The sequence below is a fragment of the Notechis scutatus genome, chromosome 4 (genome assembly GCF_049901735.1).
Source record: "Notechis scutatus isolate UNSWTSFEM ecotype Mainland chromosome 4, rNotScu1.2, whole genome shotgun sequence".
In the NCBI taxonomy this organism is placed as follows: domain Eukaryota; kingdom Metazoa; phylum Chordata; class Lepidosauria; order Squamata; family Elapidae; genus Notechis; species Notechis scutatus.
The window spans coordinates 87,198,990-87,212,256 of record NC_142012.1 but is presented as its reverse complement, the minus strand read 5'-3'; the positions used below and the strand labels follow the sequence as shown (position 1 = coordinate 87,212,256).

Genomic DNA, 13,267 nt, shown 5'->3' with positions numbered 1-13,267 from the left:
AAGCAAAATTGCGGTTACACATACTTCAGCGTTCCTTTGTTTTATGGACCTACAAAGATAAATGGAAGGATTGAACATATTTTTTATTACTGCTATAACAGCTAAAAGAGGACTACTTGTACATAAAATCACAGAGAGATGCAATGCAAGGGGTGAATGGAAGCATACACACATCCAATGCATATCTGCCACAATTAAATCTTCACAAGTAAACACATAGGTACCTCATGCATACCCACACAGAGAGGCAACATGTATGCATACATTATTATTAGATCCTAGGGAGAAAGTGTACAGACACAATATTCATGGAGGCATGCACAAATGCAGCACATTCATTTATTACACTGAAGAAACCATGAATGGCTCCTATGGCTACTGCTGATAAAGTGGTTGGAAGAATTCTAGGAGCTGTGTTTTTTCTGCTTTGTGTGATAAGAAAAACCATTCTTCATTCCATTGTATGTACAGTTTGGTTTTGAGTGCTACGGCATTAGTATCTTCAGGAGCTTTTAAGTTAAACTCCTTATCCATTAAATATGTAGTCTTAAGTATAACTTAACTGGTAAGTCTATTTACACTTTTAGTGCCTTTGTTCTTCTTCTGGAGTGTTTTCACAGCTAAGATGCTACTTCTGCAAGCGCTGCATTGTCTATGCCACAGACTATTAAAGTGAAGATGTTTTTTGAAAATATGCAAAGCACCTCAGTGAGATAATCTTGTCTGATAGCCTCCTTTAGGATTTTTGTTTGTGGAAGATCATATTGTTGAGAATAGCACTGGTTGCTAAGTTTTACCAAGTAAGTCACATGATCTGTTGATCTACCTTTGGGCACTATTTGGTATAATGCTTAGGGGTTGGTTAAGGGTGATTAGGGGTGACATGATAGCTGTTTACCAGTACTTGAGGGGCAATCACAGAGAGGACTGGGTTGACTTATTTTCCAAAGCACCTGAAGGCAGGACAAGAAAAGTAGAAGCTTGTTAAAGAAAGATCCAACCTGGAACTAAGGAGAATTTTCCTACAGTGAGAACAATTAATCAATGGAACAATTTGCCTCTTGGAATTGTGGGTGCTCTATTGCTGGAGATTTTCAAGAAAATACTGGACAACCATTTGTCTGAGATGGAATAAGGTCTCTTGCCTTGGACTAGAAGACCTCCAAAGTCCCCCCCACCCTATGATTCTGTGCACCACACAGAAACTATCCTGTGATTCCATAAAGATTTAATTTTTGCATAGGACCACTTTATACTTTAGGACTCTTGTTGAGGTATCAGACTCTCAATTTTTCAAGATTTAAAGTCTATTGCTTCAAGATTGGATTGCCATGCCCATCAGGGTTCTATATTTGAAAAGGAAATGGTAAAATCTTACATTTATCCTTCTGCATTTAGATGAGAGGTTACCCTCTTATTTCCACTCTCTGTCTCCATATTGAAGCTATTGGTACCAGCAAGTCTCCCCAGAAGCACAAGGCCTATCATGATTTCCCTATTATCATGTATGGTTTCTAGACTGGGGATGTAGCCCATATAATTTCTGGGAATACTGGGAAATCAGATCAGAAATACATTTATTTAATCCATTTAATTTCTCCCATTTGCAGTTACAAAAAGGGTCTCCAGCATTGATTGTTTGTATGTAACTAACACACTGTTGAAGTTAAGTGGTTTCTTTATGGTTTTTTTTCCTGATCATACAGTATAGTTTTTTTATATATATATATATCCTGTTTTATGTATTACTGATTTAATTTTCTTTTTCAATTGATTCCTAAATATTGAAAACAAGGTAATGAGTGGCATAAATAAGTAATGAACTACACGTGGTCCAATAAAAAAAATATCCAAAGATTAAATTCAAGATTTTACATGATTTAAAAGAGACAAGGGGAATAGTAGTTCTGAACCTTAACCTTCTTATGATCTGATTAGTTCTATGGTTCTATGGCTATTCTGCAGAAACATCCCTGGGTTGATGCAAACAGAAATAAACAATCTATAAAAATAATGTGATAATAAGCAATATTTTAGCAATACAAATATAGGAAAATAATTAGTCCATAAGTTTTGCTCTCAATTCATTATTAAACTTCTACAGTATAATGAGGAAAGTACTAAGAAATGTGATTAGTAGGAAGCTAATAGCTTATCTGGATTGCAACATTTAATTATTACTAAAATGGAAATAACATGTTTTGAAATGCTGTCTATCCATTTAAGTACATTTTGGAGTCCAGTAGACTTGAAATACAATTTTTGATCAATCAATTTTAGTTTCAAATCTGTTGATGCCATTTTAATGTTTTTAGAATATGCATTATTGGTGTGATTGATGTGGCATTATTGAAAATCCCAATTCTTTAGTCTGTAATTGATAAATTCCACTGGTAATTCAGTTAGAAATGTTATTGAACTTTTGATAAAGAGATGTGATGGGTTTAATTTTCATCATGGTATCCATTAAATGATAAAGCAACTCAGATACCTTTGAAATTGCAAAGCATGTGGCCCCTATGGATTTATTCAAAGATACATCAGTTGAAAATAATGCTACTGTTTTGAACTAGGGAGACCAAATTCAGGTTGAAGCTAAGAAAAATCTTTAAAATAATAATGTTGTAATAACTGATTTAAAGTTATTATCCTGGCTTCTCCCTATACTTTCCAATAAAATATTTTTCACTCGTTTGTAACTTAGAATTCTACCAAAGAGTTAGACTTCTAATCTCACCAACTTTGTGGCTGCTGGGCATTTTTGCATACTAACTCTGATGATCTTCTTTCATCTTGTGAATTAAAAGGATTCTTTTGCTTCAGGAGGTTTTACCTTGCTTCTTTTTCAGATCTCTCCTTGCCTTTTCCCTTAACTATTTCTGCAATTCTACATTGGACACCAAAACTACCGAGATCCAATGTCTACTTTTTAGCCTGTCCTCAACTCCCAAAGTATATACCTTGAGCGGCTCATCTGCATCTTATGTAGGCCGATGAAAAGCTGCCTCACTCCTTCCATCTTTTGGAAACCTTGAGCTGTTTCTGGGAAATTATTTATATATTTATATACGTATCAAATTTATATGGCTCCCCATCTCATGAGAAGTGACTCGGTGACAATGAAATAAAAAAAAATAAATACATAAAATAGTCATCATTAAAATATAAAACAGTCGCTCTTAAAATGTTAAAGAAACACAAAGCACAAGAGAGAATGAATATTAACCACAATGTGGTTGAACTTAGAATTCCCCTGGGATTCTGAGGCTAACCTCACCACAAAGTGAGAGCTATGGCAGAGAAGACCCTCGTTCTGGCACCCATCAAGTATAAGTTCCTAGCAAATGGGACCTTCAGCATGCCTTCTCTGCCAGATATGGTGGGTTAGGCTGATACAATCAGAGAGAGGTGATCCCTCAGGTCAGGAGTCAATCTTTCGGACCTCAGGAATCACTACATTTGTCATTTTAAATCCCATGGACCACTAATATGATCTGCCTAATGACCGTTTGGGTGGGCATGGCTAGGTGGTCATGTGACTGGGTGGGCATGGCCAACTCAATGTCACTAACATCGAGGGGTGCCTCGCCACCTCCTTCTCCTCCCAGCCACTCCTCACCTGCCCTCCCGGGCTCCTTAGGGCCCCAACAGGAAGCAGTTGTTGGAGCTAAGCAGTCCCCACAAGAAAGAGTTGGTCAAACAGCTGGCTCAGTTCAAACTGGATCTGGTCGAGAAGGAGGCTCATCAGAATTGCCTCACTGAGGACCACGAGCATAGGCTTTCCAAGCAGAGGGAAGACCTATGGGAGTGCAAGGCCAGGTCCTGGCACCTGATGGCTCAGTGGGCTGAGATGGTCGGCCAGTTCCAGGCCATGACGCACTCCCAGTGGAATGAGAAGCTCCGGCTCTTTGCCACCAGTGGCGCTTCCCTGCAGCCTTCGCCCAAATCCCTGCACCAGGAGGCCGAAGCAGACTCCAAGTCAGAATTTTTGCCCCCCTTCGACCTGCACAAAAAGACCCCAAAGGGGGAGACTCTCTGCAGCAACACAAGCATTCATTGCATGTATCCAGCCCAGGGGTTGTAGTTTGAGGACCCCTGATTTTAATGCAATATAAAAAAATGCAAATAATTTTTCTGTGGACCACCAAAATTTTCTCGGTGACCACCAGTGGTCCACAGACCACCAGTTGGTGACCGCTGCCTCAGGTAACCTGGTCCCATGCTATGAAGGGCTTTAAAGATTAAAACCAGCACCTTGAATTGGACCCAGAAGTAAACTGGTAACAACTGCCTGAAGTTTAACAAACCATATCAGTTCTGGCCAGACTGTTGGAAATATATAATCTGTTATAGCCTCTTGATATATATTTTGTGTCCAGTTAAGTCTTCCTTAACTTTTCCCTTTGGACTTTATACTTCTGACTTTAACTGACCTCCAACTTTGTTTTAGGTGTTATTTTTCCCACTTAAATCTTGGATAAGGTTCTGGCTATTTTTGTCATAGTTCCCACAACTGCATTTGTCTTGTGTGACTGGTTAAACTGTATTTTTCTGCTTTCAGACAGAATGTCAATGACAATTATTTACTTTATTGGAATTATTCTAGTAGTTCTAATGCTGAAGGACAGAAATGTGACATTGCTGTATAAAACCAGGAAGTTTTTTACATGCTGATTTAATCTAGTTAGGTAATGAATGTTTAAATGTTTGTTCAGTTTATTAGTATAAATATTATGGAGGTATGATTGTAATGTTCTGCCCAAAACTATATTGTTAAAATAGTTCTACAAACCAACGGTAAAAATTATTGATTATAACAAATTAAGTGAAAATTAAAGTCCAAAGTTTACATGAGCAGAACAAGAGGAAAACAGGAGTCAAGATACAGATATAAAACTATTTAAAAAGTCCAGGTGCCAGTGACATTCAAACATCAACCATAGTTGAATTGCAGCAACTGAATTTTGAGATATATTCATATAGCTGATTTTTGCTCCTCCTCCATTCCAGCTTCTATTTCATGAAATTTAAACGGTATAATTCTTCATCTCTTTCTCAGAGTTGAATTCTTAAACTTAGCCTCTGATTGTCATGAATGGTGATGACCCTATAGATTCAATTGTATCTGAATCTCAATGATCCTATGAACCAGATCTCTCCACATTTTCCAATCTTGTATGTCTTCTTTCAGTTGTTTTATGCTCCGATTGGTGTCAGCTTTGATGTTGTCTAACTACTGTGCTTTGGGCAGCCTCATTTCCTTTTACCACCAACCATTCTGAGCATAACTGCCTTTTCTAGTAAGTTTGATTGCATAGCATGGCCAAAAATAAGTGAAGCGGAATTTTGTGATTTTTGCCTCCTAGCGATATGTCTGGTTTTATAGACTCCAGCACTTGGTCCAGTCAACATAGATACATCTGCACTTTTGTGCATTTGATAGCATTCCATCTCATTGCAACTCCAAATCATGGCATGTTCTTGGCTTAGAAAACAGTTCTTGAGTTTCCTCCTTTGAGTCAATCACATTTTAGCCAGAAGAGAAAACCACTCTCCTGTCATTATCGTCTCTCGGAAAGAGTGACTCTTCTTTTCATCCTATTCATTTGAATCAGGTAGAGATTCATGGCAAGAAGCTACTTTCTCAGTTTTCACTATTCTTGAGTTCCAAGAAAATCATTTCTCTCTCTCTCTGTTAAGCCACCACTAGGGCTTTTTATACTTAATCATAATTTTTAATATATTCCCCGCTGCCCCCCCCAATCAAAAGTCAGCTTCCTCATATTTTGTTACTAGAAGCCTATTTAGTTCTTTTGACTTTTGGTATCTTTGTCTATCTCACCTTTGCATTTTGTCTCCACAAATATTTCTTTCCTACTATTAAATACTATATTACCTTAAAGGTCAGAGGTTAATGGAAGTTGACCCAAAATTTCTATATTAATTTGCACACCTTACTTTGCCTAAGGTTCATATGGGTGATGACATTTTATTGCCTACTTAATTTGTAGGCAGGGCATTGTATTGCATTTGAAGATAAACTAATAATCTAAAGCATGTTAACAGCAATAACCAAATATAAATCATCCATATTGGGAAACAACAACACAGACAGCTTATATTGGCCAGATCACAAACCACCCAGTCATAGGGCCTGTTGAAAAAGCCAACTCTTCATGGCTTTCCTAGGTATGGCCAAATTGGGTCAGGAAGAATGCTGTTTGGGTAGATGTTCACTGAGACCTGAAAAGAGGGAAAAAGAGGGAAAATTTTGGTGGAATTCTGAATCCTTGACCATAGTTCCTTCAATAGTTTTGTTGAAGGTTCTGTCTTGTAATTATTTCTTTGCTATTTGACTAGGCAGGAAATTTAAATAATATATGTAAAGAGTCTGAACTCTGACCATTGGCTGGAGCATACAAAATAACACCACTGACAGCAACAACAACAACAACAACAACAACAACAGATAAAATCTCAAACTAAACAAACAGGCCAGATAAAATGACCTAAAAATAACATATATCAAACAAGCCTGACAGCAACTTCCATTTGAGTAAAATACTAATGGTCCTTAATTCATCAAACTTTGTCATCTAAAACTCATCAACTGCTATTACAAGCATCTCCTTTTTCTTGACCATACAAATCAGCTCTTCCTATCTTTGCACAGTTTGGCCTAGTGATGCACAGTACTCACAGCAACACAGTCGACTTGCATTTTGCACTGAATTGCAATTGAAGCTACTCCTGGCAATCAAAAATTCAATCACAGTGCATTGCTTAAAGCACACTGACAAGTATTCACTACAGGTTTTCATTTCAAAAACAATGGCAACATAATCTTTTTCTCCCAACAATGTCCCACTAAGAGAAGTGAAAGAACAAATGCTAAAGTAAGTGTACACAAGAACATCTAGTACTTCAGCACTGCCATCTTTTGGTGACTTACAACATTGGGTCATTACTTTTCATTCAGGCCTTCTATTGACTCCTGTAATTATTTATTAATAACCAAAACTAATTGTTTTGCTTAACTATTAATAGAAAGGAGGTAGAGGAATTGAATTACATATAGCAGTATTTATTAAGGTGTGGTTGCTTAAAAGGGAGTGGAGATTAAGGCTGTGTCTTCATGAGAAGTTATAGTTTTGCTCTCTGCGCTGGTTTGAAAGTAATTGCCTGTGACATCCAGAAACATGTTCAATTCTCTCTGCCACATTTTGTAATAAACATTGGCCAACTGGAACTTGTCCAAATTGAAGTGACCAGAATATTGTAGGCTTGGAAACCAGGCACTAGTTATCTTAGAAAAAAAATCAGTTAAGGGGAAATATTATAGTATTGTTGCATTAAATTATTTTCTCTTCCAAAAATCAAGGCTAGAATGTATCATTGGAAATTGCAGGAAGCAGATTTGGGCTATTAAAAGTAGATTTCTAATTTTAAGATTTGTTTGACTGTGAAACCAAATGCCGTAAGGCATGGGTGTCAAACTCGCCACACCACATTGCTGTCATGTGATGTTTCGTGACATTTCCCCCATTCACAGAGCTGGGGTGGGCGTGGCCTGTGCATGATGCATCCAACCCATGGACCACCAGTTTGACACCCCTGCCTTAAGGGGATCAAGGGTTCTCTTTCACTGAAGGTAGCTAAGAATAGGCTGGACGCTCATACATCCTGCATGTAGAAGTAGTCCTCAACTTGAGGCTACAATTGAGCCCAACATTTATGTTGCTAAAATGGGGAAATTTTCCCCATTTTATGACTTTTCTTGCCACATTTGTTAAGCAAATCACTGTAGTTGTTAAATTAGTAATATGGTGGTTAAGTGAAACTGATTTCCCTAATGATTGTGCTTGCCAGAAGTTTGCAGAAATGGATCACATAACCCCAGGATGGTGTCATAAATGTGAGTCAGTTCTCAAGCATCCGAATGTAACTCACATCACCATGGGGATGCTGCAACAGTCAAAAGTGTGAAAAATGGCCATAAGTCACTTTTCTCAGCACTGTTGTAACTTTGAATGCTCACTAAGTGAACTGTTGTAAGTTGAGGGTTGCCTGTGGCTATAAACCTGCAATATGGATTTTCAGTTGAGCAAAAATTGGCCTGGTGGTATTTTAAGTTCTTTTAACTGTACATTTCTATGACTGGTTTTAAGGCTCTGTCCATATATCAGAGAATAAATTTCATAAAGGAAAATGCTGTCCAAATAATAGGACCAAGTTGTTAAGCAAGAGAAAACAGTGCAGGTACGGATGATACAGAATGGAACCTGACTTAAAGGTCAAAAGCTGTTGGAGCATAATAAGACATCCCTCTGCTCTCCTAGTCAGCCCTGGACTAACAGCTCTGCCTTTATCTTTGATCCATGTGCGTCCCTTGATGGAATATTCAATGTGATGAACCAAGCTTGCTCTAGGCAAATAGGTGCTGAATTCTTCAGTTAGGGAGAAGTCAAATGTTTGAAAATAAATTTTTATGTATAGACTGACTCAAATGCTTGCCAGTTGAAAACCAGTTAAATCAATAAAGAATTGTTTTTGTCCCACTCACAGAATGATTCTGAGTATTGTAAAATGAAAATATAAAAACATACAAATTGTGTATAGTAAATACTATATACCAAAGGGAATTAAAATTAGAATAATTTAAATTCAAAGTTTTAAAAGCTAGGAAGACCTTTAGGGCAGTGATGGGATTCAAAAAAAAATTTTTTTACTATCACTTCTGTGGGTGTGGCTTGGTGTGCATGGCAGGGGAAGGATACTGTAAAATCCCCATTCCCTCTCCACTCCAGGAGGAAGGTTACTGCAAAATCCCATTCCCTCCCCACCCCACTAACCTGCTTTCCAGCTCCGTTCTCCTATGCAGGACAATAAAAGAAGACCCAGCCGATCAGCTGGGACTCGGGAGGCGGAGAATAGATTGGGGCAGAGCCAGTCAGAGGTGGGATTGGCCGGTTCTCCGAACCGCTCAAAATTTCCGCTACCGGTTCTTCAGAACTGGTCAGAACCTGCTGAATACCACCTCTGCTTCAAGGCATTTACCAATAACATGGCTTTGTGCTCCTCTGTGAGTGCCAGGCAAGTCCGCAGAGCCAAGTCTTCAAAGTTTTCTAAAAGGCCAAGCGAGTCGGGTCTGCCTCTCCTTGAGGGGTGGGCGCGATATTTCAAAGGGCAAGGAAAGAGGAGGCTCTCTTCCTGTTTTTGTATGGATACGGAAAGTATGACTTCCTATTTTGAAATAGATTGTTTTTATCAGTTGTGTATAGAGAAAGATGCCGAGTACTTTATATACAAAATTACAAGGAGAACCTTTTGAAATCAATGAATAGAAAGGGGATTTTGATTTAACTCTAGTAAATCAACATCTTTTATGTAGCATTTTTAATACAACTATCCTCCAGCTAAACCTGTGCTACTTGTCAACCCCCTTACAGTTGCTTTATTACCCAATAAGGCTTTATTCTCACAGTCTTGTTAATTAAATTTCTTAAAAGGCAAAAAGAGGTTAGATTATAGAATCTTAGAAACTGGCTATGTGTAATGCATAGTTGTGTGCTATTTAACCTTTCATTCTACTTTTCATTGGGATGAAATATATTTAAATCTCGCTTCCATGCCATTTATGCATTGAAAAAATTAGCATTGTAATGTGCGAAGGACAATGGACTTCCCAAATCAAACTTATAAAAGTACAATGGTACCTCAGTACTCATCAGTATGTCATTCCAGAAGATGTGAAAATGTGATAAAACCGATGGATACCAAGAAAACCATGTAATTTATCACAAGACTTACTATTTTGGCTGGAAGAAACAGGGAATCATGAGACATCCAGCATCAGAAAGTTCTTCTTTGCGCATTACCGGGAGAAAGATGAGCGATGGGATAAGATTTCTGCTTCAAAACATGTCGAATACCGAATTTGATGAGTTTTGAAGCAGCTGAGTGCCCAGCAGAGGAGGTATTCAGTAGGTTCTGACCAGTTCTGGAGAACCAGTAGTGGAAATTTTGAGTAGTTTGGAGAACCGGCAAATACCACCTCTGACTGGAGGTTTTACAATATCCTTCCCTGCCACGCCCACCAAACCACACCCACAGAACCGATAGTAAAAACATTTGAATCCCACCACTGGTACCCAGGTATTACTGTATTGCTTCCAAATACAATTCTTTCTTTTTAAAAATCTATGATCAAATTATATAAAGAACTAGACAATCTGTGCCCTGTTGGGCCATCATTTCAGAGATATTTCCTTGCCTAAATAGAGAAACAAAATGATGACAGATGGGAAAAATAAACCAGTAGGACCGGGAGCAACTTCTGACTTCCTGCTGGCATCCCCATTGAGTTTCCTTGTGAGAAGCTGACAGGGAGCATCAGAAATTCCTTCCTTCCTTCCTTCCTTCCTTCCTTCCTTCCTTCCTTCCTTCCTTCCTTCCTTCCTTCCTTCCTTCCTTCCTCCCTCCCTCCCTCCCTCCCTTCCTCCTTTTCAGTAGCAGGTAAGGTGGCTGCTGCTGGGTGCAGAAGGAAATGAAGGATTGTGAAACTAGATGGGAAATTGTCGGGGAACATTGAAATGGAAATAACCTCATTGCAGCAGCATCCAGTAGCACTGAAGCAGCTATAACTCCGCCACATTTCATTTCCTTAAGACTCACAGGTCCTGGATTTTGGACACATTCTGTAAGGTACTTGAGGTACCTTGATTCAAAAATTATCACTCACACACAGGCACACAAATACACAGATACACACACACACACACACACACACACACACACACACCTATTGTAGGGAACTCTCTGATACTCAAGTGTAGTGTTTACAATACCAGATTATTTACAATGCTCATTATTTAACGAAAGGGTTCTACTTGCCCATATCTGGAAGTGAATGAGAAACAGGAAGCTGTCTGGCAGATGGGTATCTGCTGAGCCAGGCCAGGATTATAATTCATTCCAGACTATGTTTGGATGCCTTCTGTCACTTGAATCCTGTCTGAGCTGGTAGTTAGAATGTCATCTCCTGGTCACCCTTGTGAATATGAAGGAAAGCTTTTCCATCAGAAAGCTACCAAATATGAAGAAGCCAAGGGGCTTAGATCTAGTGCCCAGCTTCTTTGGCCCAGAATCCTTGACATTTTCTCACTGTGTCCTGCCATTATCCATATCTCAAGTTTAAATTGCTGAGAAGGTTATTATCTATGATATTGTACTTTTATTTTGCATTAAAATTAAAATGCATTTATTTTTGTTGGTGGTGGTGGGGGATTATAGTTGTTTCAATATGTATATTTTCCTTAATCAATGTGCATAATAGTGTACATGTGGTGCTTTGATTATAGTCAAGTGCTTTTCTGTCTGATCCTAGGATCTTTTCAACATGTTAGTCTGTTTATTTTTCCAAAGGTTATCAATGCTGCAGTAGCTCTTGCAGCCAAGCCCAAAAGCCAGGTGGTAAAAAGCAACATGGAAATGTATAAAGCCACCTGGGAGAATCACATACGTATACTCACAGAAGCTGTGGATGACATTACAAGCATTGATGACTTTCTTGGAGTATCAGGTGTGCCTCTTTCAATTTTTTCTTTTCTCTTTGAAATGCTTTTTCCCCCCTTAATGATTATTTGAGAGATGGCATAATTCCTTAGGAAGCTATGATGTATCATCTACCTTCTAGAACCTAGCCAGGTGTGAAATTAGTGTGAAGGAAAGTGAGTCTGAAGACAGAAGAATGCAATTGCTTCTGGTACCCAAAGGAGCTCACGAAAGATAGCAGAAGCTCTTCACTCTTTTCACCTGTCCTGTCTACTAGAGGAAACACAGCATGCCTTGAAACATGTAACATACTGTGGGATGTCTTTTAATAAAAATCAGTAGCAATCCCAAATAACTTTGAGATATTTTACGTATCCTATGGTGGGTGGGAAGCTAATTGGTGGAACCAATTCACACTTTATGGTAAAAGTAATTATTAATTGTACACAATTGTAAATACGTTTTGAAAAAATTATTCAGCCATATGATACAGTAAAACGTTTTGGCACACTTCAAATAATATCCATTAGCTGCAAAGTTCAGAAGAAACCATTAGCATTCAAGACAATCTCAGAAAGTAAAAACGGCAATTTAGCCAACTTGGGCGTTGATGTTGAATTTAACCACTGTCTCATATACGAGGGACACTGGAAAACTAATGTTAGAATGTCTCCATGTGCCCATATTGTGACTTATTTTATTTATTTGACTTATTCATCAGTGGAAAGTCTCCAAAAATTTAAAAGCAATTTAAACGTACAGGACATATACAAATTGTATTATCTTATATAGGAACAGGAATCAAACTTACCTGGTTAAAATTTTTAAAAAAATGGTTAAATGTGTTAAGCTAAGCAGTTAAATACTGTGAGCAAATTGAAACTGTTTGTAAAGTCTTCTTAAAAGCTAGTATGAAAGAGTCCCACTCATGTCTTGTGGATTGTGTTGTACAGAAATAGAGCAAAACCATGGAGAAAGCAGCAGATAAATTGGTTAGGGTTTGTACATGCAAATACTTGTGTGATTTGGTCCTGCATACACAAAATGTGTACATTCAATAAATTTGATGAAGAGGTTTCATATAACATGTATGTGATCTTTTAAATAAATAATTAACAGAATAGATCAATATTTGGATGCTATCCAATTTAAATTTCCCCATATATCATTTGTATTTTCCTCACTTTGGGTATATTCTCATTGTTCTCTTAACCTGCGTCTGTCCTATTCTGATATTGGTTGAATTCCAAACTGATTTAACAAACTAGCTTGAAGGCAGGGAGACTTTAGCAATAATTTATTGATGGCTACAGGTACAGACTCCCACAGATAGCTCCCCTCCTGCTGGCTATCTCAATTTTCCGTGCCAAGAAAGTAACTGCAAATTGTTTTTCCTTCTCAAGGTGGCACAACAATCTTTTTTTAAAAAAACAATAGCAACATTCTTTCCTTCTGGCACTTTTCCAGGTTTGGCTGATAAATGTCTGTTTCTATCATTTTTGTGGGTATCTCTTAGTAGCATAGTGGTTAAAACATTTGCCTGAATATAGGATGTCATTGGCCAAATCACAGCAGACTTTTTTTAGTTACTATTTTTCCCTAAGTTGTGCGTTTTATTGCTTAAGTGAACAAAAAAACCAATACAAGTTTATTAGTGCATCATTTTATTGTTTCTCTGAGATGTAAATGACTTTATGGAACTTATTTATTTGGC

General features: G+C 37.9%; 1 protein-coding gene across 1 annotated transcript in view; it reads left to right on the top strand.

Annotated features, from left to right (window-relative positions):
* CTNNA3 (catenin alpha 3) overlaps nucleotides 1-13,267 on the top strand; it is a 767,102-nt gene that overhangs the window by 518,122 nt on the left and 235,713 nt on the right. The window contains exon 11 of the mRNA XM_026672790.2: nucleotides 11,425-11,581. Within this exon, the coding sequence (XP_026528575.2) occupies nucleotides 11,425-11,581 (157 nt within the window). The remainder of the gene's footprint in view (nucleotides 1-11,424; nucleotides 11,582-13,267) is intronic.